This window comes from Stegostoma tigrinum, chromosome 9, assembly GCF_030684315.1.
Source record: "Stegostoma tigrinum isolate sSteTig4 chromosome 9, sSteTig4.hap1, whole genome shotgun sequence".
Classification (NCBI taxonomy): Eukaryota; Metazoa; Chordata; class Chondrichthyes; order Orectolobiformes; family Stegostomatidae; genus Stegostoma; species Stegostoma tigrinum.
This window is the reverse complement of record NC_081362.1, coordinates 54364674-54392375: the sequence shown is the minus strand read 5'-3', so window position 1 is coordinate 54392375 and position 27702 is coordinate 54364674. Positions and strand designations below refer to the sequence as shown.

General features: G+C 39.9%; 1 protein-coding gene across 1 annotated transcript; it reads left to right on the top strand.

Moving 5' to 3' along the window:
* Positions 1-4056: 4056 nt before the first annotated feature.
* nek2 (NIMA-related kinase 2) lies at positions 4057-27656 on the top strand. Its single transcript, XM_048536702.1, has 9 exons — positions 4057-4365; positions 12422-12639; positions 13526-13766; positions 14822-14904; positions 19624-19750; positions 20938-21160; positions 21876-21930; positions 24348-24421; positions 26565-27656. Exons 1-9 carry the CDS (start codon positions 4270-4272, stop codon positions 26792-26794), a joined length of 1347 nt encoding a protein of 448 aa, XP_048392659.1. The 5' UTR covers positions 4057-4269; the 3' UTR covers positions 26795-27656.
* Positions 27657-27702: the final 46 nt, after the last annotated feature.

The window sequence follows — 27702 nt, the reverse complement described above, 5'->3', positions numbered from 1 at the left end:
CATGTTTGGTTGTCCACCAAGAGAAGGCATGTGGTGACCACTGGCATGGTGGAGGCCCTTACAGACCAGTGGGCACCTAGGGGTTGGAGTATATCATCACCCTGGTAATGATATTTTGATTTGCTTTTGATAAGATTCCATTTCTGATCTGTAAGTTGACCGATTATCTTGTTTGTGTTATAGTGCTCAACCAGGGGCAGTCTAACCTGTTTAAGTTGCTTTAAAAGTATACTGGTTATGCAAATGAGCTAAAATTTGGCAGTTGGCAGAGCCGAATATTATTTAAATGAAAAAGACTGCAGAAAATTACTATGACTTGCAAGTCTTAGAGTCTTGCAGCATTGAAACAGACCCTTCAGTCCAACCAGTCCATGCCGACCATGTTACCAAACTAAGCTAGTCCAACCTGCCTGTGCTTAGACCACTTCCCTCCAAACCTTTCCTATTCATGAACTTATCTAAATGTCCTTTAAACATTGTAACAGTACCAGCATCCACCACTTTCTCTAAGAGTTCATTCCACATATGAACTACTCTGTGTAAAAATGTTGCTCCTCATGTCCTTTTTAAATCTTTTTTCTCTCGCCTTGAAAATATGCCCCCTAGTTTTTAACTCCTCCACCTCTGGAAAAGACAATTTTCTTTCACAAATCCTTTTGCACAAATCACAAAAAAGCTAGCATACAAGATAGTAGGGAAGCCAGATGAAGTGTTGGCCTTAATTTCAAAGAGAATGGAGTATAAAATAGAGACATCTTTCCAAAACTATACAAGGCAGTAGTCATACCACACCTGGAACGCTGTAATATATTTTGACCCCATTATCTACTGAAAAAAGACATTGGAGGCACTCCAGAGAATGATCACTAGGTTAATCCTGGATATGGAGGCACTTCCTTGTGAGGAGAGGTTGAGGAGGGACTGTACTCATTGGAATTTTGAAGAATGTGAGGCAATCTTATTAAAACATACAAAATTCTTAGGGCCTGGACAGGGTAGATTCAGAAAGATTATTTCCCCTTTTGGAAGAGTCTGGAGTCAGAAGGCATAATCTCAGAATAAGGGGTCATCATTTAAAACAGAGATGGGCAGGAATTTCTTCTCTCAGATTGTAGTTAATTTGTGGAATTCTTTACCGTAGAGAGCAATAGAGGCCGAAAACAGTTAAGTATATTCAAGACAGAGATAAATAGATTTTTAACCAATAACGGAATCAACTGTTCTGGGGAAAAGGCAGGAAATATTGAGGATTATCAGATCAATCATATCTCATTGAATATTAGAGCAGACTTGAGCTGAAAGGTCTGTTTCTCCCTCATGTCTTATTGACTGATATAATAAGAGGGATACAAAGAGTCTGCAAAGTGAATGGTTAAGGAATTGGTAGATGGAACTATAATATGAGAAAAATGTAAGGTTGTATACTTTGGCAGGAAGAATAGAAATGCAGAACATTATTTAACTGAGAGAAGCTCCAATAAAGAGAGATTAGAATTTCTTTGAACCTGAATTGCAAAAGGTTAGTGTGTAAGTCGGGTAAGTAATTAGAATGTAAATTTTATGTTGAAATTTGGCATTGTTAGAAGTTGCCTAAGTCCTATAGTTAATTACATTTCAGTGGTGATTATCAGAATTTGAATTTCTCTTAATGTTAGTTATTTTCCAGAACAATAGTAGAAAATATAGATGTTGCTACTTCTCATTTCAAGTTTTGTCAGATATTGTACGGAACACGGAAATCTCCAGGTAATATTTAAGGTTTTAGCAAAGATTTGTAGCTTGGACTGTGGGTGAGGTTGTTGACTTGCTTGTCGAGCTGGCTTGTTTTCATTCAGATGTTTTGATACTTTGCTCGGTAATATCATCAGTGAGGCCTCAGATGAAGTGATGTTGTTCTACTCCGCTTGCAATTTACACAGTCTGGCCTGTTATAGTGAGTAGTGCCATTTCTGGTTTTGTTCTGTATGGGGCCCAATTCTATATGTTTGTTGTATGTGTCTATGTTTGGCTTGGCTACTACGGTTATGTTGTCCCAGTTTAGTCTGGCATGGTGATGGAATGGCTGAATGAAAACTTGGGCTTGGGAGGCAAGTCAACAACCTCACCCAGGGTAATATCACTTAACTATTTGAGATTGCCCAGATTATGCTTTTTTGTTTGTAATGTAAATTGCTGAATAGTTAAACCATCAGGACATCTATTGCGTCAAGTCTAATATTGTGGCTGTAAGAGCTGTTCCTTTTTTGAGGTATTTTCAGTGTTGGAGCTCATTTCCTCAAATTCTATGAGCAATAATTACTGTTTTAAAAGCTGCTGACATGATCTATATGAACTTCGGTAAGGCATTTGACATGGTTCCTCATGGTAGACTGGTTAGCAAGGTTAGATCACATGGAATAGAGGGAGAACTACTTATTTGGATACAGGATTGGCTCAAAGGTAGAAGACAGCGTGGTGGTGGAGGGTTGCCTTACAGACTGGAAGGCTATGATTGAGTGCTGGCTCCACTGCTTTTTGTCATTTATATAAATAATTTGGATGGGAACATAGAAGATATGAGTTAGTAAATTTGCAGATTACGCCAAAATTGGAGGTTTAGTGGACAGCGAAGAAGGTTACCTCAGAGTACAGCAGGATCTTGATCGATGGGCCAATAGGCCAAGAAGCATTTTGGAAAGACAATTCAGGGCAAGATTTGTACACTTAATGGTAAGGCCCTGTGGAGTGTTGCTGAACAAAAAGACCTTGGAGTGCAATTTTGTAGTTCCTTGAAAGTGGAGTAGGTGGATAGGATAGTGAAGAAGGCATTTTGGTATGCTTGCCTTTATTGGTCAGTGCATTGAGTTTGGGAGTTGGGTGGTCATGTGACAGCTGTATAGGACATTGGTTAGGCCAATTTTGGAATACTGCATGCAATTCTGGTCTCCCTGCTATAGGAAGGATGTTGTGAAATTTGAAATGGTTCAGAAAAGATTTACAAGGATGTTGCCAGGGTTGGAGTGTTTGAGCTAGAGGGAAGGGCTGAACAGACTGGGGCTATTTTCTGTCAGTGACCTTTTGAGGTTTATAAAATCATAAGACCATAAGACATAGGAGTGGAAGTAAGGCCATTCGGCCCATCAAATCCACTCCCCATTTAAATCATGGCTGATGATGAAGGGCATAGATAGGGTGAATAGCCAAGATCTTTTCCCCAGGGCAGAGGAGTCCAAAACTAGAGGGCATTGGTTTCAGGTGAGAGGGGAATGATATGAAAGGGACCTAAGAGACAACATTTTCATGTAGAGGGTGGTGTGTGTATGGAATGAGCTGCCAGATGAATTGTGGAGGCTGGTACAATTACAACATTTAAAAGGCATCTGGATCGGTATATGAATAGGCACGGTTTAGAGGGATATGGTCAAATACTGGCAAATGGGACTACACTAGTTTAGGATATCTGATTGGCATGGGCGAGTTGGATTGAAGGATCTGTTTACATACTGCATATCTCTATGACTCCATGGAGGTTGGGCAAGGAACCTGCTTCAACATACATTCTGGGTTATTTTGTCTCAAAGAACTACACCACCAAAAGGCTTAATACCAGTATTTAGTGGCCCCTTCTTTTATTTATTTATTTTTTAATTTAACTGTTATTTTGAAATATTTTGACACTTCTGAAATTTTTCATTTTTCCAATAAATTCCAATATTTTCCCCAGAAACATAGTAAAATTCTGATTCTATTTATCTATTACTTTAGAAATTGAGATAACAATGTGTGGGGATGGATGAACACAGCAGGCCAAGCAGCATCTTTTGGGTTATTTTTGTCTCTAACAACAAACTAACTGCCTGCATGAATTACAGACAAAACAAGTTGGAAAACATGGAACTACGAAAATCCAGAACAAACGCTGATCATATTTAAATTTCGCGCGCTGTTCCCGCGCCCCCAGCCGCTGCCAAGGCAACAGATTGTTATTCGCAAGAGCCAACCATAGGACGGGACGCCGAAGCCGATCGACCAATCGGAATGGAGCTGAGGAAGCCAGTGGATGGGGGCTGGCCCATGCCTTCTTGTCGGTTGAGCGCGTTTCCGGCAGGGACCGGTGGGAAACCTCCTCGACCCCAGCCCGAAGGGTCTCGCTCACACTCACTCAGTCACACACACGCTGTTTCACGCGTCGAGACAGGGACGTGAGTGTGTCAGTGGCTGAGTCTGCACTGTTCACTCAACTCCATCCCGTACATCGATGCTCGTTATCGCTCGCTTCGTATTGAAAAAATGCCGTCCCGCCTGGAAGATTATGAGCTGCTGGAAAGCATCGGCTCCGGTTCTTACGGCAGGTGTCAGAAGATCAGACGGAAGTCGGACGGAAAGGTGAGCTCCCATCTAAATAAACACGAGCATTTCAACTGCGTTTTGTTCATCTCATTGGCGCGAGCTGTTTTGTAGGGTGCCAGAGCAAATTTGAAAACACACTGGAATGGTTTCAGTTTACACAGGTTCGACCGAGAGGCGCAGGGCAGCTGCAGATTCTGATCCCCACCTCCCCGCACCCCAATGCTAGAGGTCTCATCAAATGATCTTCCCTCTGATCTCATCGCATGCCCTGACTAGTTAAGGACACCTAATTTCACTATTCGGTTTCTGTTATTCGTGGGAGCAGAAATAGGTCATTCATCCCATCGAGTCTGTTCTGCCATCCAAGGCGATTATGGAATCCTCAATCCCACATTCCTGCCTTTTCCACATAATCTTTGATTCCTTAACTGATTAACAACCCATCTCAGCCTTGAATATACTTAATGGCCCATTGCGACCGCCCTCTGGTGAAGAATTCGTCTCCCTCTGACGAAAATTTCTCCTTGTCAGAAATGGGTGACCCCTTGATATTATTACCTGGCTCTGGGCTCTCCCACAAGGAAAAGTGACATCCCCATATCAACCCCTCTGTGAACCTTGCATGTTTCAATCAAGTCTCCTTGTTAGAGTAATTGAATTGGAAACAGATCCGTTAGTTCAACTCATTCATGCTGAACAGATATCCTAAATTAATCTAGTCCCATTTCCCAGCATTTGGCCCATATCCCTCTAAACCCTTCCGTATCAAATACGTAATCCTGGAAATCCAGATGTATTACATTTACAGGATCCCCATTATCCAGACTGGTTCTACTGATTCAAAGAACTCTAACAAAATAATTAAACCAGATTTACTTTTCATAAAACCATGTTGATTCTGATGGATTGGGTTTTGATTTTTCAAATGTCCTTTTATTACTTTCTTAGTAATGGATTCTGACAATTCCCCAATGACAAGTGGTTTAGTAATTGATGTGTAATTTCTTACTTTTTCTGTTTCCCTCTCTTGGTTAAAGAAAAGGGAATTGTATTAATATTTTTCCACTCCATTGGAACCTTTTCTGCATCCAGAGAATTTCAGAATGTTATAACCAATGGATCCACTGCTGCACACACTATAAGACGATAGGATGTAGGCTATTAGGTCCTAGAATTTGACTGCCGTCAATTCCATTTGTTTGCGAAGTAATTTGATGTTCTAAGTTGCTACCTTCCTATAATCTCTGCATTACCTGTTAGAAGCTCATTTTCCCTCATCAACCATTGTTTCTATTGTTGCTAAATTGAAATTTTCAAGGGTGCAAGATTAAGAAGGGTGATGCTGGTCTATTAGATAATAAATCATAAAAAAGGATTGAACAGTGCTGAAGAGATAGTAAGAATTGCCGGTGCTGCAGTCAGAGATAACACACTGTGGAGCTGGGGGTACACAACAGGCTAGGTAGCATCAGAGGAGCAGGAAAGTTGACATTTTGGGTCTGGACCCTTCTTCAGAAATGGGGGAGTCTGACTGAGAATAAAGCTTCCTTCCAAAGGCATCCGAAGATTGTAGCTAAAGGAGTATCTTAACAGATAAAAGAACAGATTGGCTTCCCAAACAAATCCACAAGGTTCATTTCTGAAGAAGGGTCCAACCTGAAATGTCAACTTTATTGCTCCTTTGATCCTGCCTGGCCTGCTGTGTTGAACATCTTTTTGTAAGTTACTTGACCTTAAAATTATTAAAAGGTTTGATGGGATAAATGTCGGGAATGTTCTGTTTCTGGAGTAAGACCCAAATTAGGGACTGTGAATTTAAGATTGTTACCCATAAACTTAGTAACAAATTGGAAGTTTCTTTAGTTTGGTTAAAATGCAGAAAGTGCACAAAATCATTGTGATAAATAGATACCACGGGAAAATCAGGTAAACACCTGAGGAAATGATGTTTGGATTGGTTGAAGTAGTGTATGAGTAATGTTCCATCTAAGTTGCATGTATATGGCTGCTTTGGTCCACGCATGGTGATGGTGTGCTAAGACCTCTGAGGCCCATGAGGAAGAAAATAAAATAATCAGGAATGCTGAGTGTGAGGTTGCTTCTAAAGCAAGATGTTTGGCAATGTGACATGTCTCTTTCAAAAAAAAGATGTGCTTATTCTCCAGCATCTGCAGTTCCCATCAGCTCTTTCAAAGAGCTGGCATGTACATGACGTGCTTCAGAAACTCAGGTGTTCTGGCATCAACTGTGCAGATAATGTTTTAAATCTGTTGACTCTTGAAATGGAAGAGAGGAGGAAAATTAGTGTATTTTATGATGTTGAAAAGTAGGAAGGACAAGTGAATCAGAAGGGGAGATCAGGGAAAGATTAAAGGAGATTGTGAGATTAAAGGCATCACGGAACAAGATAACGGGAGCAGCATAGTTTTAGAGAAGGTCGCATTGTTCAGAGTACAGGTGGGCAACCACCTACAAACTGATGCCCACCGACTCCCACAGCTACCTGGAATACACCACCTTCCTGCAAAAATTCCATCCCCTATTTCCAATTCCTTCGCCTCTGCTGCATCTGCTCCCAGGACGAGGCATTTCACTCCTGCTCGTCCCAGATGTCCTCCGTCTTGAAGGGCCACACCCCCCCCCGCAGTGGTCGAGAACGTCTTGCCCGCACCCCGCCCTCGCAATAACAGCCCGAAGAGAATCTCCCTGGTCCTCTCATTCCACCCCACCAACCTCCAGATACAATGCATCATCCTCCGACACTTCTGCCGTCTACAATCCGACCCCACCACCAAAGACATTTTTCCCCACCCCTTGTCTGCCTTCCAGAGAGACCACTCTCTCCGCGACTCCTTTGTCCGCTCCACACTACCGTCCAACCCCACCACACCCGGCACTTACCCCTGCAACCGCGGGAAGTGCTACACTTGCCCCCACGCCACCTCACTCACCCCCAATCCCAGGCCCCAAGATGACTTTCCACATCAAGCTCCTGTTAACCTGCACATCTGCCAATGTGGTATACTGCATCCGCTGTACCTGTTGTGGCTTCCTCTACATTGGGGAAACCAACCGGAGGCTTGGGGACCGCTTTGCAGAACACCTACGCTTGGTTCGCAGTAAACAACTGCACCTCCCAGTCGCGAACCATTTCAACTCCCCCTCACATTCCTTAGATGACATGCCCATTCTGGGCCTCCTGCAGTGCCATAATGATGCCTCCAGTAGGTTGCGGGAACAGCAATTCATATTCCACTTGGGAACCCTGCAGCCCAATGGTATCAATGTGGATTTCACCAGCTTCAAAATTTCCCCTCCCCTCACTGCATCCAAAACCAGCCCAGCTCATCCCCACCTCCCTAACCTGTTCTTCCTGTCACCTATCCCCTCCTCCCACCTCAAGCCGCACCTCCATTTCCTACCTACTAAACTCGTCCTGCCCCCTTGACCTGCCCGTCCTCCCTGGACTGACCTATCCCCTCCCCACCTATACTCTCCTCTCCACCTATCTTCTCTATCTATTTTCAGTCCGCCTCCCCCTCTCCCTGTTTATTTCAGAACCCTCTCCTCACCCCCCTTTTCTGATGAAGGGTCCAGGCCCGAAATGTCAGGTTTTCTGCTCCCAAGATGCTGCTTGGCCTGCTGTGTTCATCCAGCCCCACACTTTTTTCTTGGATTCTCCAGCACCTGCAGTTCCCATTATCCCCGATTACAAATGTCTGATTTTTTTGTGAATGCTCATACTTAGAAACATGATTCCATATGTCAGTATAATTTTAAAGGACTGACGTGCTCATTTCTTGGACTTCTGAATGACAACTTTATATTGTAATGCATTGTGCTCTGATTTATAAATTGACCTGCAAATGGAGTAGAGTGGAGCCTGTTCGCAACCGCAATAAGCGATAATAACAGAATAAAGATGGACTCTGACAACAAAGCTTCCTTCCAAAGGTATCCGAAGATTGTAGCTAAAGGAGCAACTTAACATGCCAAAAGAATAGTTTGGCTTCCCAAACAAATCCACAAGGTGCATATCTGCTGTTACCAGATCAAATCTTCACACTTCGGATTTCAGGCACCTACATTACCAAAATCACGTGTGGATGAAACTCACTTTTATATATGAAACTGTCTCCAGGAACCATGAAAATTTCAAGCCCGTATTTCCAGCATGTGGAGGGTGAATTCTGATTCGTCAGGCCTTTGGTTAGGGGAATTTTTGTAACAGGAGAGTTTGGAAGATCTTAATTTTATGAAAAGTGAGAGTTCAATGAAGAGTTGTTTGCAGTTGTTAAATGTGTACGTGCATCCAATATGGTGAGACAAAAAGAAGAGCAGAGTGCTGGATAAACACAGTCGGCCTGGCAGCGTCTATTGAGAGAAAGCAGAATAAATATTTTGAGACCAGTGACTCTTTGTCAGAACGGAAGAAAGGTTGGAAAGGGTGGTGTTTATGCTTTCGGCAGGTTGCGGGAGAGGGAATGAGTAGCTAATGGAGTTCAGGTAAAGGGAGAGAAATGGATAGGCAAACAGATGATAAACTGAGGAGCAAACGAGAAGTGTGAATATTTGAAAATGGGTTGGCAGTTCAGAAAGGATCTAGGGCTATGGGCTAAGGGTAACCTGCATGGATGATCTTTTTCTGAAATTGTTAAGTTTAATGTTGAGCCCTGAAGGTTATAAGTTGAGTAGATGGAAGATGAAATGTTGTTCCTGTGGCTTGAATTGAGAGTTGCTGCAGCAGACCTGAGACAGAAGTGTTGGCATAGGAACACAGTGGGTTGTAGTGGAAGACAACTGGAATCTCAGGTCATTTTTGCGGAATGAGAAAGCAATCACCAAGTCAGTGTTTTGTTTCCCCTACTTTACGGACACTACATTGTGAGCAGCTAATTCAGTAGAGTATACTGAATGAGGTGCAGGTAAATCGCTGCTTCACGTGGAAGGTATATGCAGGTTCATAGATAGTGAGGAGGTAAATGGGCAAGCATTGCACTTTCTGTGATCACATGGGAAAGGCTGTGGGGATAAGTTAGGAGTGGAGGAGATGTGGACTAGGGTGTCCAAAGGGAGCGGTCTCTGAATAATGCTGACAAAGGAAGGGCATGTGTGTCTGTAGGTGGCATCCCACTTAAGGTGGTGGAAATGGCAGTTTGTATGGAGGTTGGTGGGATGGAAAATGAGAAACGGGGGACCTTGTCCTGTGGGAGGGGTGAGAAGGGGTGAGGGCTGAAGTGCAGGAAATGTTCGGATAAGGTTGATGGCCCTGTCAACCTCGGTGGCAGGGAACCCTTGGTTAAGAAAAGGTGGACATTTCTGAGGTCCCTCAATGGAAGATGGCATCATCAGAACAGATGAGAAGGAGAAATTGGATGAATGGAATGGAATCCTAGAAAGTGGGTGCGAGGATGTATAATCAAGATAACTGGGAGTTGGTGTGTTTTTAACAGATACTGGTGACGAGTTTCTCCCTAGAAATGGAAACAGATGTTGAGAAAAGGAAGGGAAGAGTCAGAGTTGGAGCAGGTGAATGTGAGAACAGGGTGGAATTTGGAAGCAAAATTGATAAACTCTTCCATTACCGGTGAAATAGGTTGGTTCTTATAATAGTGTTTAATGGGTATGTTATTTTGGGTTGTACTGCATATGTGTATGAAGGACCAACTTTGTTTGGGAACAAATATAGCCTTGATCTTTAATTGATGATTGAACAGTGAGATATAGACATCACAAGTAGGTCTGTATTAAACGTAAAACCATTGAAATGATACAGCAGAAAAGAGGGCCATTCAGCCCATCTGGTCCATGCTGACCCAAATACATTCAGATGCTCTTTGCAAACCCATCATCCCACACACTGTCTGCAGCCCCACAGCTTGCAGCACCTAAGGTGCAGATCCAGGTACTTTGTTTTGCAAAGGTTTTGGGTCTCCGCCTCCGCTATCAACTCAGACAGTGAATTCCAGACACCCACCACCCTCCGTTTTTTTAAAAAAAGCTTTTCCTCATGTCCCCTCTAATCCTTCTGCCAGTTAGCTTGAATCTATGACCCCTGGTTTTTGAATTCTCTGCCAAAGAAAACAAGTTCTTCCTGTCTACTCTTACTTCTATCCCTCACAATTTTGTATATCTCAATCATGTCACCCTTCAGTCTTCTCTGTTTGTATCAAAATAACCCAAACCCTCCAATCTCTCCTCATGGCTACAATTCTGTAGCTCTGTCAACATTCTACTAAATCTTCTCTGCACTCTGTCCAGAACAATTACACCCCTCTTGCAATGTGGTGACCAGAACTGCAAAATACTCCACTTGTGGCCCCGTCAGTGACTTATACAGTTTCATCGTAATATCCCTGTTTTTATATTCAGTTCTTCTGCCAATGAAGGAGAGCATTCTATATGCCTTCTTTACAATCCTATCTACTTGTAATGCAACCTCTAGGGACTTGGCATTTGTGTAGGGTTCTGGTTTGGAATCAGTTAATTTCTGATTGGTCTGGACGTGGGTCTTATTTAGAGAATGTGAAATGAAGAGGCAATAGACAAGTATTTCAGGGCAAAAGAATCTTTACGTTTATTTAAAATTCAAAAGGTACGTATAATACAAGAAAAATAGATAAATACAATAAACAAGAAACTTGACAGAATTAATTATACAAATAACGGTAGTACTGTTAAATACACTATTAGCTAGATTTACAGTATTAGAACCTATGCTACTGACACACACAGAAAACAACAGTTTCAATTACAGAGTCTTTAATCAGAATTCCTACCCTGGGTGGGTTCCCAAGCACTGTCACCACTCAAAATACAATTTTGAAGCACATCTGGTTGCTGCGGTTTTTGCCGATAGTTCTCTTGGTTTGGAACAGGCCTGTGTCTGGTATGGCCTCCACGGTTCTTGGCTCCAAGACTGCTCGTTGGGGGTGAAAACCTGTGGGGAAAGCTGTTTGCGTTGAAGCTTATTGTTGAGAAAGGCTCTCTCCTCAGGTGACATTGGGGCTGATGGTTATATTGACTGTGCCTGTGTGAACTGTAGTTTTTCTTAAAACCAATGTTATTTTCTGAAGTTAATTGGCTTTCTGAAGGTTAATGCATGTGTGAATAGGTTTTGATCGAAGTTGAATGTCATGTATCTCTGTCGGCCCCATACTGTCTGCACCCCGTAGCCTGATGTGTAAAAGCTGTCTTGGGCTAGGTTGCTGGTTTCGGTTAATGATCCTTTTAGGGAAGAGGTGTAAATAGGAATTTCTGGATTCCAGACAGCCATCCCCACTTCCTGTGAGTGATATTTGTACATTTTGAACAGAGTTCAGGGTTTTTTAACATTTGAGGAGCCCTGGGTTTTGTCCAGTCTGATAGATGTAGGAGATTTTTGCTGGACCCTACACTTGGATGCTGAGACCTCTCACTTTGTCAACCCCTCTCAATGTATTCCTTTTTTCTGTATACTCCCTTTAGTGTTTGATCTCCTTAAATCCATTACCTCATACTTATTAGAGTTGAACTCCATCTACCACTTGCCTCCCCACACCGCCAACCCATCTATATTATTTTGGAGCTTACAGCTTTCCACGACATGGCCAGTTGTTTTTTTTTGTTTTCGTAAAATTTCCCAGTTGTGCCCCTCATGTTCAAGTCCAAATTGTTAATGTATAAAACAAGCAACAGGGATCCGAACATCGAGTCCAGCAGAACATCACATCAAACGTCTTTACATTGACAAGAGCAACCACTGACCATTACCCTTTTTGTTTCCTGTTACTAAGCCAATTTTGGATATAATTCAACAAATAACCTATAGTCCAATTTTGTTCTTTGACCAGCGTGCCATGTGGGACTCAGGCATAAGTTGTCAATTCAAAGGCATCCTGTACTATATTTCAAAAATTAAATGATACAGAACTTTATATTTAATGATGATTACTTGTAAATATGCAACTTTAACATATGGCAAGATTCCTTGAATAACTTAACTTAATAACTTGTTTCAAATTTCAACTTTAAAACTGAAATGTACAATCTTATATTTGCAATCCAAACTACTGCCATCTATCTTCATGGGCATTTTCATTAATGTTTGCAGGTTTTGGTCTGGAAAGAAATGGACTATGGATCCATGTCTGAGACAGAGAAACAGATGCTTGTCTCGGAGGTGAACTTGCTTCGTGAACTTAAGCATCCAAACATTGTTCGATATTATGACCGTATTATTGACAGAACAAATACAACATTGTACATAGTAATGGAGTTCTGTGAAGGAGGCGACTTGGCCAGTCTGATTAACAAGTGTATACGAGAAAGGTAAATTTTGTTTTAATGGGACAATATTATTTGAATACTCAATTTTGGAAAGTAGCATAGGATTCCATATTATCAATACTGTCTTCCTCAAACCTTGGATTTTTATGAAGAAATTACATGATGCAAAGTATGGTGTCATGTGGTCCAGGTTTTTAATTTTTGTTGAACAAAAGAACAAGTTGTCCATAGTCTTTTTTGTAGAAAAGTGCATCATGTCACAACTGTACATTTTCTAAACTATTCAGTGTATAAGTTGCTAGTTACTGAAGACCTCATCCAAACCATAATTAGTCTTGTTTAGTTCGGCAGTTGATGTTTGATAAAGCAAATTATTGAATTCAATTAGTGTTGTTGAAGTTGGTGAGCAATTAAAGTCTGCATGTGAAATTGTACCCTAACAGAATGACTCATCATCAGGTGGGTAATGACAACAGAGGGAAAAAAAATGGTAAGAATAAAAGATTGTAACATTCTTGGATATATGGCTTCCCAGATGCTAAATAATTATGATGACCACAGTTAATGTGCTGCAGATGGTAATAGAGATATAGGGAGTCTATGACTTGTGAAAACTTGTACTTATGAACATGATCCCGTAGGAGGGTGTAATTTTAAAGACATGCAAACATTTCCTGTACTGATGAATGGCTGCTTTACATTGTTCGGAGTTGTGTTCTGACTTGCATACAAATCAACTTGGAAGTGGAATCTGCTTGCAACCTGAGGACTACCTGTAATCCTTATCGAATATTGTTTAGCTTCAGAGATGCACATTTTATTTTATCTGAACCATAGAACTATTATGAATTTGTCCATTAGGTTGTGTTTCTTATTGGATACTGTTAGGAATATTTGTCATTTAAATAAAAATTAATTTATCTTACAGGCGATATTTAGAGGAAGACTTTGCCCTGCGTGTCCTTGCTCAGATAGCTCTGGCCTTACGAGAATGTCACAGACGTAGTGAAAATGGTCGCACAGTGCTACACAGAGATCTCAAACCTGCAAATGTCTTTCTTGATGTGCAACATAATGTCAAATTAGGTGATTTTGGCTTGGCTAGGATTTTGCAACACGACACTAGTTTTGCCAAAACATTTGTTGGCACTCCATATTACATGTCTCCAGTGAGTATACATTTTTCTTAAAATATAGAGAAGTGCATACAATATCAATGGTAAAAATCTCTCTCTCCTTCCCCCAACCACCCAGGTGTGGAGAGCAGGGCAAATAGGACAGGGATGGCCGACCATGGGTCACAGCCGATAGGCCAGCAAGGGGAAGCTGCTAAGTATTGCTGAAGATATTGGGGTGATGGGAATGGTGTGTGGCAGAGAGCAATGGTCACTGGTTCTATGAAATTAAGTGGGTGTCCTGTTTTGTTATACCAGCAGTGGACCTCAGTCTGCTGCAAGGGAATGGAAGTTGCTGAGCTGCAGTATCACCACCTATGCTTTTTATTTACTCTTAGAACATGGGTGTTGCTGGTGGCCAGCATTTATTGCCTGTCCTTAGTTGACCTTGAGAAGGTGGTGATGAACTGCCTTCTTGAACTGCTGCAGCCCATATGCTGTACATTATTGGGTGATATGTCTCAGTTGTGCTCTCGCACATTCTGGAGATGGTGGCAGTCTCTCAGATGAATGCTGTCTGGTGGTGGCTGGGCAGTGTGCAGAATGGGGAAAACTGAAAGTTGGAGATCTTGGAGAGATCAAGTTAGAGAGAAGGAGGATTTTGTACCAAAATGGCATCATTGGGTCAGATACTGCACTAAATAATATAATATCGAATCTCACCATGCTCAATGAGATTTAAGGCCCCAAAAAACTTGACAATATTAAGCTGATAGTTATTCTTGAGGCTAGGCACACTTTTCAGGATTTATTTAAATCCTCACAAACTTGGTCTCATCGATCAGAATGTGTGCTTCTGTCACATTCTGTGTGGCAAGAATAGAGACTGTCTATCTATATCTCTTACTTTAGTTTCTGTCGGGTTGAAGCTGGACGTAGAGCTGAGAACAAGGTGATGTTGATATAGTTGTCCCACACTGTTTGTTATTACTTGGAAGTGTAATCTAACTTTCATTGAAGTAACTAACTATTATGGGTAAATAAAGGATTGAAATTATGATATTACTAACAACATTTCCATTAATCATTTTGCCTGATTTATTTTGCAGGAACAAATTAATCACATGTCCTATAATGAGAAATCTGATATATGGTCGTTGGGATGTCTGCTGTATGAACTTTGTGCACTTTCGTAAGTACCATACTACGGCCATTCTAATCACAGCATCTTCTGTTCTGATTGTGAGCTTGCATTTTAAGTCACTTAAAGCTTTACATTTTCTTATTGCATTCTCCCTCTAATTTTTGGTATAAATGGATGGTTTTCTTAATGGTATGTTTTGTGCAGACTGATTCTCTGAAGTTTTGCAAAGTCGAGGGCTGGGGATGTAGCCCACTTTTGTTTTTTGTTGAATGTCTAAAATTCTAGAATTGAATTGAATACAACTCTGAGGCTACCAGCAAAAATGTTTTCATGCTGACTATCGGTTGTTGAGGTGGTTGTTTGGATATGCTGGATATTCTGGAAATCTGAGTAATCAGGAAAAAATCTGGCTGATTCCATTCATCAGACATTCATAGTACAAGTTGTTATTTTGTTTGTGTTCATATCATTTGTAAAGATCAAAGTGATTGGGGAAACAGGCAGCAGAGATTCAGGTGTGTTGTCTGCATTCATTTTCTTGAGGTGTTTGATCTACTGCTTTATGAATCTTTTGTTAGAAGAAGATGGAGGTGTGAGAGGATCTAGCTATATTCTATTTTGTGTCGGATGTTTTCTGCTGCTGAATATCTCTATCAATGTCTCCTTTAAAAACAGTAAAGAAAGGATGCCTTCTATCATCTGTAAGATTTGGAGTGGAAGCAGTCATTGTAACATCTATTGCCAATTGAAAAACTATCTTGGCAATTGCTTTTACTTCCCTCTCCCATTTGACCTTTACTATTAGTAATTTTGTTTAAAATGTTATCTTTTGTTACTATTACAAAGTTCATAAGATTGTTCTGTTTTGGATTTAATAGGTAAACTGAAGTGTCATATGACCTGTTCTCAGTTGCGCATGACAATAAGTTGGTGGCTAAAGATGTTAAGGATTAAAGATGAGGGGACACCCAGATTGTTTTACTGAAATGGAGGTGTAAGATGTTTACACCTCTGGATAACGACAAGGGTATCTGTGATGACTTCGGTATTAAGTCTAACAGGAAACCGTTAGAAATGTCAGGTTTCATAAACTGTTATACCTCAAAACTGTGTTTAGTTAATTTCAAGACAGAGTGGAATTGGAGGGTTTAAGGAGTGGCTACTAGCATTTCTACCTTGATACAAGATGCTGTGATTTACATTGCTTTGAAGATGGGCTTTAAAGGGGGAATGGTTCAATACAAACCAATATGACATTGGGTTACGTATTTTTCAAAAATTTATTCTGAGCTCTACAACCAGGTTCACCCTGAGAGAGAAACAAAGGGAAGAGGTAGAGAGAGAGAGACACAGTCTCTATTCTTTCTACACAGAATGTGATGGAAACACACAGCCTGCTTGAAGAGTCTGAGTTTATGAGGATTTAAACAAGTCCTGAAAATTTTACCTAGCCATGACTCAAAAGTAACTCTTAGCTTAAAAGGAAGCAAGCCATCAAAGCTGAGGATGGCTTTTGACAGGCTACAGGAGAATAGACAGTGTAAATAATAGTTATGGAAGTGGGTGCTTTTATCACTTGGATCCAAGTTGACAGTTGAAATAGTGGTTAGTCATTGTCGCTTTTAGTTTATTGTGGTAAAAACTTTAAAATTTGAAATCTTGCTGTCAGTTAGTCACAAGAACTTGAATTTTATTTTCAAAAGTCATTTATCTCTTTAAGGATTGTAATCTTTTTATGTTACAAATAATTTAATTCAGGTTAATTTTATTAGGATTTTGGTGCTTTTCAGTCTGAGATGGTGTTTTTTTTATGGCCCCTTTAGTTACGGATAGAAATGTCATTTGAAAATTTATGATTTTTAAGTCATCAAAAATGACAATTCTGAAGTGTTTTTAAACATTTAAATTTCAACTGAGCTGAGATGGGTAGCATTTTTAAAAAAAATAAACGTTTTTTAGTATGCCGTTGTGTTCACCCAATAATAATAGTTCAATTCAGGTGGAATTGACCAAACAAACATAAAAGATTTGGAAATTTCAAACATAAATGTGTGTACTCAGTTATTATACCTCCAGGTCAAAAATGCAAATTTCTGTTGACTGAGCCACTTCAATATGCTATTCTTTTTAGACCTGCATTAATATACCATTTTAAAAATTCTTTCACATCAAAAAATATAACTCATGACAAAACTGATTAGTGCCTACCAATAAAACTATTAGAAGTTATCAGTATAGTTTTTTTAGGGCATTTTTCATGTGATTTTAAAATCGGATTATTTTATGGGTGGTGGATAGAATACCTTTTGAAATACTAATTTACGGTAATAAATTCATTTTTGGCTGTATTAATAAGATATCATCCAGCTATCAATCTTAACCACATTCAAGGGAAGATCTTCCTAATGGAAAGAAATAAAGAAACGAATGCATTTCATCAGCTGTTCCATTTGTGGCCATTCATTGATTTTATGTTTGTTTTTATGCAAATAAATTTGAGCAGAAACTGTACTGCCACCTAATCAGTGCATTTTTCTACACATTTTTCTGGCTTTGGCTGAAGGGGAAAGTATCCTATTGTGCTTGGCAACCATGAGTTATGTGATTACATTGTGCCACTGATACAAATGTTGGTACAGTGACATCTAGTGACCATTCTGCAGTACTGAAGACACAACAGCTCTTTTGGAGATAACAAAGTGTGGCGCTAGATAAACACAGCAGGCCAAGGAGCATCTTAGGAGCATAAAAGCTGATGTTTCGGGCCTAGACCCTTCATCAGAAAAGGGGGACGGGGAGAGGGTTCTGAAATAGGGAGAGAGGGGGAGGTGGCTCAAAGATGGATAGAGGAGAAGATAGGTGGAGAGGAGACAGACAAGTTAAAGGGGCAGGGATGGAGCATGTAGAGGTGAGTGTAGGTGGGAGGTAGGGAGGGGATAAGGTCAGTCTGGGGAGGACGGACAGGTCAAGGGGGGGCGAGATGAGGTTTGTAGGTAGGAAATGGAGGTGCAGCTTGAGGTAGGAGGAGGGGATAGGTGAGAGGAAGAACAAGTTAGGGAGGTGGGGTCGAGCTGGGCTGGTTTTGGGATGCAATGGGGGGAGGGGAGATTTTGAAGCTTGTGAAATCCACATTGATACCATTGGGCTGCAGGGTTCCCAAGCGGAATATGAGTTGCTGTTCCTGCAACCTACGGGTGGCATCGTTGTGGCATTGCAGGAGGCCCAGGACGGACATGTCGTCTAAGGAATGCAACGGGGAGTTGAGATGGTTCGCAGCTGGGAGGTGCAGTTGTTTATTGCAAACAGAGTGTAGGTGTTCTGCAAAGTGGTTCCCAAGCCTCCGCTTGGTTTTCCCAATGTAGAGGAAGCCACAATGGGTACAGCGAATGCAGTTTACCACATTAGCAGATGTGCAGGTGAACATCTGCTTGATGTGGAAAGTCATCTTGGGGCCTGGAATGTGGGTGAGGGAAGAGGTGTGGGGACAAGTGTAGCACTTTCTGCGGTTGCAGGGGAAAGTACTGGGTGTGGTTTGGTGTGGTGGGGTTGGAGGGTAGTGTGGAGCGGACAAGGGAATCCTGGAGGGAGTGGTCTCTCCGGAAGGCAGACCACGGTGGGGATGGAAAAATGTCTTTGGTGGGGGTCGGATTGTAGATGGTGGACGTGTCGGAGGATGATGCATTGTATCCAGAGGTTGGTGGGGTGGTATGTGAGGACTAGGGGGATTCTCTTTTGGTTGGTATTGTGGGGACAGGGTGTGAGGGATGAATTGCGGGAAATACTGGAGACACGGATGAGGGCGTGCTCGACCACTGCGGCGGTGGGGAGTTTGTGGTCCTGGAGGAACAAGGAAGTACGGGAGTGGAATGCCTCCTCCTGGGAGCAGGTGCAGCAGAGGTGAAGGAATTGGGAATAGGGGATGGAATTTTTGCAGGAAGGTGGGTGGGAGGAGGTGTATTCTAGGTAGCTGTGGGAGTTGGGGGCTTGAAATGGCTATCGGTTTCTAGTTGGTTGCCTGAGATTGAGACACAGAGGTCCAGGTAGGTGAGGGATGTGTTGGAGAACGTCCAGGTGAACTTGACGTTGGGGTGGAAGGTGTTGGTGAAGTGGCTGAACTGTTCGAGCTCCTCTTCGGAGCATGAGGTGGCACCGATAGTCATCAATATAATGGAGGAAGAGGTGGGGTTTAGGGCCAGTGTAGGTACAGAAGAGGGATTGGGTCCAAATTGATGTAAAACATTTCTTCAGCTTGCACTTATAAATAATTTTCAAACTGGAAAGCCTTGACATTTGATAGAATTGCAATCCTTCAAGTTTTTTTTTGTTTTAACTCACTCTTGGGATGTGGTCATTGCTTGCTGGGCCAGCATTTATCACATTTCCCTGGCTCCCTTGAAGATAGTGGTGAGCTGTCTTCTTGAGCCACTGTGGTCCATTTACTGTAGGTAGACCCACAATGCTATTACTCAGGGAATTTTGGGGTTTTGACTGAATAACACTGAAGGCATGGCAATATATTTTCCAGGACAGGATGGCGAGTGGCTTGGAGGAACTTGCTAGTCATGATGTTCCCATTGTCCTTTGAGTTGAATTTGGCATGGTTTTGGGAGGTGCCGTCTAAGGAGCTTTGATATATCTGATTACATTCTGCTGCAATCACATCCAGATGAAGCTTTGCTATTGGTCAGACTAACCATGTTTTCTCTTTGGAATTTAGCATAAAAATATTTAAAATACCTGACTCCATTTTTAATTTATATTTTCAAGCCCACCTTTCACTGCATACAATCAGAAGGACTTAGCAGAAAAAATAAGAGAGGGCAAGTTCAGACGAATTCCTTATCGCTATTCTGATGAACTGAATGAACTCCTTGGCACGATGTTGAACCTGAAGGTGAGTATCAGGTTCTTGTTTTGTCAGATGTGAATGATTTTTTTTTCACTTTCTTTAAACCTCGTTAATTCACTTTCCATCTTCTATGTTATTTACTCTCCTGTATTGGCCACAAAACCATCCCTGCATCAAGAAAAAATGTGAAGCCTAAATTATATGTTAGTAGTAGACACATTGTTAGCGATGTGGAATTGAAATCATGGTGAATCTTTTATAAGCTCTCGTTAGGTCACAAGCACAAATTCTCCTTGGAGCAAAGGAGATTTAATGGAAGTGTACGCGATTATGATGTGTTTGGGTAAAGTGGACAAGGATAAACAATTCCCATCAGCTGATAGTACAAGGATTAGAAAACATAGACATGAGCTTTTTCACGAGAGATGTAAAGTGGATAAGAACACTTGCAGTGAATGGTAATGGTGATCAGTCAATTGAAAGGAAAATTGGATGGGCTGTTAGAGTAAAAACAAATCTGCAGGGCTATGTGATCCAGGGACTGGGCTTATTTGATCGCCTGCCCTCTGTGGTGCATAGACTCAGTGGGCTGAATTAACTTCTTTTGCACCATAAATGGCTCTGTGGTTGTTTAATAAAATCAGTGTAATCTATCTCTTTTGAAATCTGCATTAATCCCAATATTGGACCTAATATTTTGTTCCCTTGTTGGTATCAGAAATTTTTATATGTTACCAATTGATTAAATGGCTGGACCATCAGGTCCGTAGTATTTTTAGGATGTGGAGGTGCCGAGGTTGGACTGGGTGTGGTCAAAGTCAGAATTCACACGACACCAAGTTATAGTGCAACAGCTTTATTTGAAATCACAAATTTTTGGAGCCAGCTGCACCACCAGGTCAGGTGAGAAAGAAGCACACCGAATTGATAGGCAGAGAGATCAAAAGATCATACAAATGGCGTGAGTGGAGTGTCTTTGCAGGCGATCAAAAGTGTCAGACCTATGAGTAAGGTGTCAACAGCTGAATAACAAGTGAAGGGATGATCTTTAATCTGATTAAATGAAACAGAGAAATAATTACAAAAAATTAAAAATAAGGTGAACAATCTGTGATGATTCAGAGATCTAAGTGTAGTGAAATTCTTTCTGGAGACAGTAGAGGACAAGTCACACACAAGCATTGCTCATTTTTATGTAATTGACATATAGTGTATTATTTTAAAATCATTAGGATTATCTAAGGCCTTCTGTGGATGAGCTAATGCAGCATACCTTAATTGCTGATTTGGTGGCTGAAGAGCAACGGAAAATGTCAGCTGAAAGACGAGGGAGAAGATCTTTGGAGAATGAACATCTTCAGGACCGTGACCCAATGGTAACTGAGCTGAAACTTAAAGAGGAACAGCTTCAGAACAGGGAGAAGGCATTAAAAAAGAGAGAAGAGTTTCTTGAACGTAATTATGTTTGCTTGATTTTTCTGATGGTTTTTGAAATGGAATTAAAATTTATATTCCTGTTGTATCTTAGATGGATTTGGGATCTGGCTCTTAACATTTATTGAATTCAAATACAGCAGAATATGGCAAATTTAACTTAGGTTTATTTCTTTTGGTTTCCTTCCTCGTTTAGTGTTATGCGGTTGTGAAATAACCAACAGTTGGTTGAAAGCGCACAACCATATTAATGACTTAGTCAGGTTGGTTATAAGTAAATTGTTTTGTGATGTTTCTTTTGTTGGAGGTAAAATGTGAACAAAGACGCTTTACTCTCAAACAATTCCATGTTTTGCGCTACTTTTTCCTATTACTCCAGCATCAACTTCTAGCTTGACTGAGTTCCACTTCTTGCTTTGGTTATATAATTTGATTTTTCTGTCATAAGATCTGAATTATATTCATGTGTGTAATATAAAGGGGATGCATTGTTGAGATTGTCATATGTGAGCATTATGTTCACCAAAATAGTTATTTATAGACTGAAGAAGATTGCTTTGAACTTGCCATCATGTTTGATTTGTGCAGAACTTTGTGCAACACCTTTTCACAAAACAATTTTAGTTAACGACCTTGTATTACAAAAAGTAGATTTTAGATGTGTTAACTAGTAAAAATGCATGTGAAAATTGTTCTTGGTATTGTTACCAATGTTTTTTATTTTAATTTTTTTCAGAACGTGAGCAGGAACTTTGCATTCGAGAAAGACTGGCAGAAGAAAAGTTTTCTAGGTAATATCCAATTTAATATTGGCCTTTTAAAACAGGAGTTGAGGCAGTGACTTTAATTTCAATTTTGTCCGCCTTCTAGGGAAAGCCACTTTTGGAGCACTGTTGAAGTGCATTTATCTTCCTGGGAATAACACTTATAACAGCTACAGAGGGTGGAGGAATTTCATTTCTGTTGAGGATAATCATTTGTAGTATAGTCAGTAAATCTCCATATTTAGAAATAAATTTTCTCAGTCACATTACTTACAATATGCAAGGATGGTGGGCGAAACCACCCAGAAGTTTCAAATTGCCCTGGACAATACACCATCACTAGATGACAATGGGGGAGGAGGTCACCACCGTGAATTGAAGGAAACAGTGACAAGCTGTTCCTAGAATCACAGTCTTGTTCTCTCCTGTACTTGCTGCTTATCGAAACAAACACTATATTGAAGGAACTCTTGAATGCTGCCAAGGGGATTTGATGGCCTGTTCGTATTGGAGCTAAACAATTAATCCAGAGACCCAGGTAATGTTCTTGCAACTTGGGTTTGAATCCCACCGTGATAGATGGTGGAATTTAAATCCAATGAAAAAATCAGGAATTAAAAGTCCAATGATGACCATGAAACTGTTACAGATTGTCAGGAAAAGCCCATCTGGTTGAGTAATGCCCTGAAGGGAAGGAAACTGCCTTCCTTACCTGGTGTGGCCTGCATGTGTCTTCCACACCCTCAGTAATGTGATTAACTCTCAACTGTTCCCTGGGCAATTAGGGATGGGGCAATGAATGCCAGCCTAGCCAGCAACACCCACATCCTGTAAATGAATAATTTAAAAAAAAATAGTGGAGTAGCAAGCAGTTGCATAAATGACAGAGTGGCCAGGAATGTGACTTGCCTTTTATCGAAGTTTGGGATGGTGACTGGCCTTCAGCTGGATCTTGTATTGAGTCTTTTGTTAAGTCTGGAATTGCTAAATCGGTATCTGGGTGGATGTATAAAGCAGGGACGAGTGATGACAGCTGTGGGTGGGCGGGCGGTGCGTGGTGAAGGAGACTATTTAGAAGGAAGAACTGATTTTAAACTTGTCACAACCTCTTACCGAGATGTAAAAAATTCACTGAATTAATTAATTCCTTGCACATGTATGTGTAATTTCTTGTTAAGGTTGCATAAGTTAAGAAGCTACAGTATTCGGAAAACATGTAGTTGATCCATTTGTAACTAACAGCATGTTAATTATGAAATTTAAATATTTGAAATTGAAATGTAAGGGGCAGTTTTTAAAAAAAAAAGCGACTGCCTGGTTAGAGTGTTCCAGCTTTATGAATATGTTCAAACTGCATTAGCCTTTACCTCGCTAATCTGTAGAAGGTGTTTTCAAGGAGATGCATTTTTGTTTTACAAGTGTGTGTCAGTTAAATTTTTAAAATAAAACTTTATTGTTGACTTAAACCTGTTGTTTTGTACCAATTTAGCTATAATACTATCTGTAGAATTAATGTTTTCATTACATGACGTGGCTCGAGGTTTAATGGATAGTTGTTTACTATTGGAGATATTGATAAATTCCTCTAACTCTGAGTGCAAATGCCCTATATGTCAACACAAATATAGCAAGTATTGTTACTAAGAGACTACATTAGGTAATAAGTGAATTACTAAAAATTGCTCCAAAATCCACAAAATGGCCTCTGAAAAATAAAAAAAACCCTCCAAGAAACTGTCATGACTGAAATTTAATGTAAGTGGATCAAAATGGGGATCTATGGATATAATGAAGCATTTATATTTTTCTCTCGAGTTTTAATTATGGAATGCTTATGCAATTGAAATTTGCTATCTGAAATTCCACTAATCACCTTAAACCCATGCCTTTCTTTCTCATCCTGTCTGTCAATAAGAACAATTCTCTGTTTGTTTATACCCGTCAATTTTGATTACTTCTATCAAATTTCCTCTCCACCTTCTCTTCTATGAAACATAGCAGATTAAATCCATAATGTGGTACACTGTGCCAAATACCCTGACAAAGAAACTAGAATCATCATTGCATCAGTTATCTTGTTCATACAGATTTGTATATTTGAAATATATATTTTTTAAAAGTGAAACTGAAGTTATTTATTTAACATTTATTTTAAAGAGATCAGCAGTTATGAAATGGTACGGTTTTAAAAAGCAATTGTATAATTTGGGTTTGAAACTAAACTCTATACTAACAGCAATTGTATTGGATCTTTCGAATGGGTAATGTTGTTTCGTTTCCTTTACCTCTTGTTTTCCCCTCAACCTCAATATTGCATCCTTGGTGTCATGTTTGTTTTATCAAGTAATATTTCTGCTTAAACTCATTGAGGTTTTTGTTTAAAAATTCCTATCAAGTTGCTTCTGCTTAAATAAAGAATGCAATTTTTATCATCCTGTGAACAGGGCAGAGAGCATATTAAAGAACTATACCTTGATGAAGGAAAAGCAACTACTGAAGACAGCAGTTCTCCAATTAGGTATGTGGCATTGGGAATGGGCACCTAGTATTCCAATCTGACTAGAGTTTGATAAATATGAATGGTGCATGAATCTGATATTCCTCGAGTTTTCAATTGAATATTGGAATTTTCAACATTTTTCCCTTGGTTTTGTATATTTTAAATATATATAGATTATAAGACCCTTGTATTTTTACTTCCTGTGATCTGCTGTACTAAATTTATTGACATCAGGAACAGTCGTGTGTATGCAATCGATTTGTGTTGTGTCCACTGTCATGCATGTGGTTTCTCCCACCACTGATGTCATTGGTATGCTTTTCTGGCTGATACCAGTACTGATTTGTGACAGCAGGGTCTATTACTGGTCTGAGCTCCCACCACCGTCTTCTCCTGCAGCTACTCCAGAATTTCTCTTGAGCCTACACCAATCCTTTCCTGCCCTTGCAACAGCAGTTAGATACAGAAGAAACTGCCCTCTGTATTGTCCCATCACGTAAACCCGGTGAAGATGAACAGTATTTAAACAGCTGCAGATTATCCATCTGAATTGTTAAAGTACTGGGTAGTTTCAGTCAGATTTAAAAGGGCTGTTTTCTGGAAAATTACTGTCACGTTTTGGGATTGTTATCCCCAGATATCTCACAATCTCATAATAATTACTTAATTAAATTTGTTTAAGTCATAACCATCTTTATTTTAAAAGAAAAGCAAGTGTTTTATTTTCTTTTTGGAGAACAGAATATTGAATTGTTTGCAGTTTCTCAGCTGCCCTGTGTCACCTTTTTGGAATGTCCCTGGCAGTGGCTTCAAAGTTAGGGGGTGCACTATCTGAAATAGCAGCATCATCAAACTTAAGCCTTTGTCAACTATCAATATGTAAAAATTCTACAATTTGTATATATTGTAGAAAATCAATTGTAGAGTTATTGGACAGTAAAGTTAGAGGCAGTACATGGGAGTTCTCAGTTTATAGAAAATGGAACTCTATAACTTCAAGGTTGTTGTTTCGACCACACGTTAAGCAAGAGTTTTTTTTCTTAATGTTTCAGGAAATCATTCAGGAAATATTTTTAATTTTATCATCTCATTAAGAGATCGTAAACTGAATGCCTCGCAGTCTTGATCAGGATTTTTTTCCAAATTTTTTTTTAAAAATGGCTTTTTTAGTTTTAAATTTAATTCCACTTCACCCTTACTACTTGCAATGGTGTTGCATTTATTCCTTATTTTATCTTTAAAGTATTAGGGAACCAATTCCCTAATCCAGAAAGGATGGCTGTTACTGCACTGTCACTGAGCCATTTCCACATGTGAAATGCTACCCTAATTGTTGCGGTAGCTGTAAATGCAGTCAACAAATCAAACAAACGTAATGTTTAACCCATTGTAATCCATATTTTTATTTGTACTTTTGCTGATTATACTGCTGCAGTTTATGATTTCAGTATTTTTACCAGCAGAAGCATGATGATTTATTGTCATGGATTGCTTGATAATGTGACTGAAAATAAAACAGTAAACCTTGATGAAAGACTGACCTATTGGTTGTGTAAGGAGCTGTTAAATGCAAAACTAACTTCACAAGTAACAAGTTTTGAGATTGCTCAGGTAATTTGCTCACATGTGGAATAAACCTTTTTTAATGTTACAAGGAAATTTAATTACAACACACTTGTAGACATCTTCATTACAGAATATAGGCACATGATCAGGCCCTCAGAAGTGAGGATTACATCTTGAAAATGAACTTATGGAGGAGATTTAAATTTACTGCCCTGCTTGCCCAAAAAAAGATTTGGGAAAAAGTGACTGAAAGTAGCCAGATGAGCACGGCACCTTGGGATGGGAACAGGGTAGTACTTTTAACTATCTAGATTTAGTTCAGTAATGTCATTAGGACCTGATATACAATTTTGATTGAATGCCTCTGCAGGGGGACCATCTGAAATGACAAGGTGGTCCAAGTGGAAGTACTTTTCCATCCAGTAGCGTCCCACTTCTATGCAAACCACTAAAATGGCTGATCCCTATTTTTAAAAGTGTTGAGACTCTGTTGACATAACGTGTACAGAAGAGGTCATGTTATTTCAAATGTGGCATTTGTAATGGGTAGAATATGCATTAAACTGATTTCTTTTCAAATTTCTGGTTCTGCTAGATGATTATATAGATACAGGATCCTCTCCAGGGAAGAAGAAAGTTCATTTTGCAGGAGGGAGTAAAGAAAACATTCACTTCAAGGAAAGTGATGCAACAAAACGCCTATGTAAACCAAAAAATTTGGATCTGAAGAAAAGATTGCAAGCTGCTAATCTCCGTGCCAGAACATTGTGTGAAATGGAAAAAAATTATCAACTAAAGAGCCGACAACTTCTGGGCATGCGCTAATTTGTTTGTCATGAAAATATTTTTAAAAGAAAATATATTTGATGGAATAGAAAAGCTATGATTTATAGAATGGTAGTCTATCATGAATTTGACGATCTCGTACTGTGCAAATCAAATACTCAATTTTGATTTAGTCTCAACGTTTGCTTCCACATTGAAATGTAAAGAAGCATTCAAAAGGAGCACCCTCTTTCTCTTCTTGCTGTAATTCACCTTGTCTTCTAACATGCTGCTGCCCCAATGAGGCACTCTGCACCATGAATCTCACAACACTTTCCCTATTCCACCAATTGTTGTTCTTACTTTTAAACTTGGTTGTGGAACATCTTACAGCATATACCTGCTGGTATGGCTTCTTAAAATGCACCATTTTGTGACCTTGTTGTTACATATTTATTTCTGTTATAACTTATGCTGACGCAGTGCTACCATTTTCTCATATGAGCGATTAGTTGTAAAATATTTTCAGAACACTCCAGTTTGGAGTAAACAGCTTCATTTTAAAATTTAAATTCAAGTTGTTGTCATTCTATATTTTAAGTATTTTCTCAAAAGTGCATTTATGTTTTTGCACTACCACATTTGTATAATTTATGGATGTAACTCAACTTTGGGACCGGTAAACTTGGCAGTATTAAACTGGCTGTCCAGTACCAATACGTTCCTTTCTAGGAAAAGGAAATTGCATGGGGTGTATAACAAATGGCCAATTGGATACCAATTTTGTCCTCATTTAAGTTGAATTTCTTTTGGATTTAATGAAAAGTTATTTGCTGACTTTTCATTCTTTGTAGCAGTACAGGTGTAAATTTATCTTGTTTGTGAATGACTACAGTTGATAAAATCAATATTTTTAAGCTAATACATGTTTTGAAGTTGAATTTTGTATATGCAAGTGCACCTTTCAG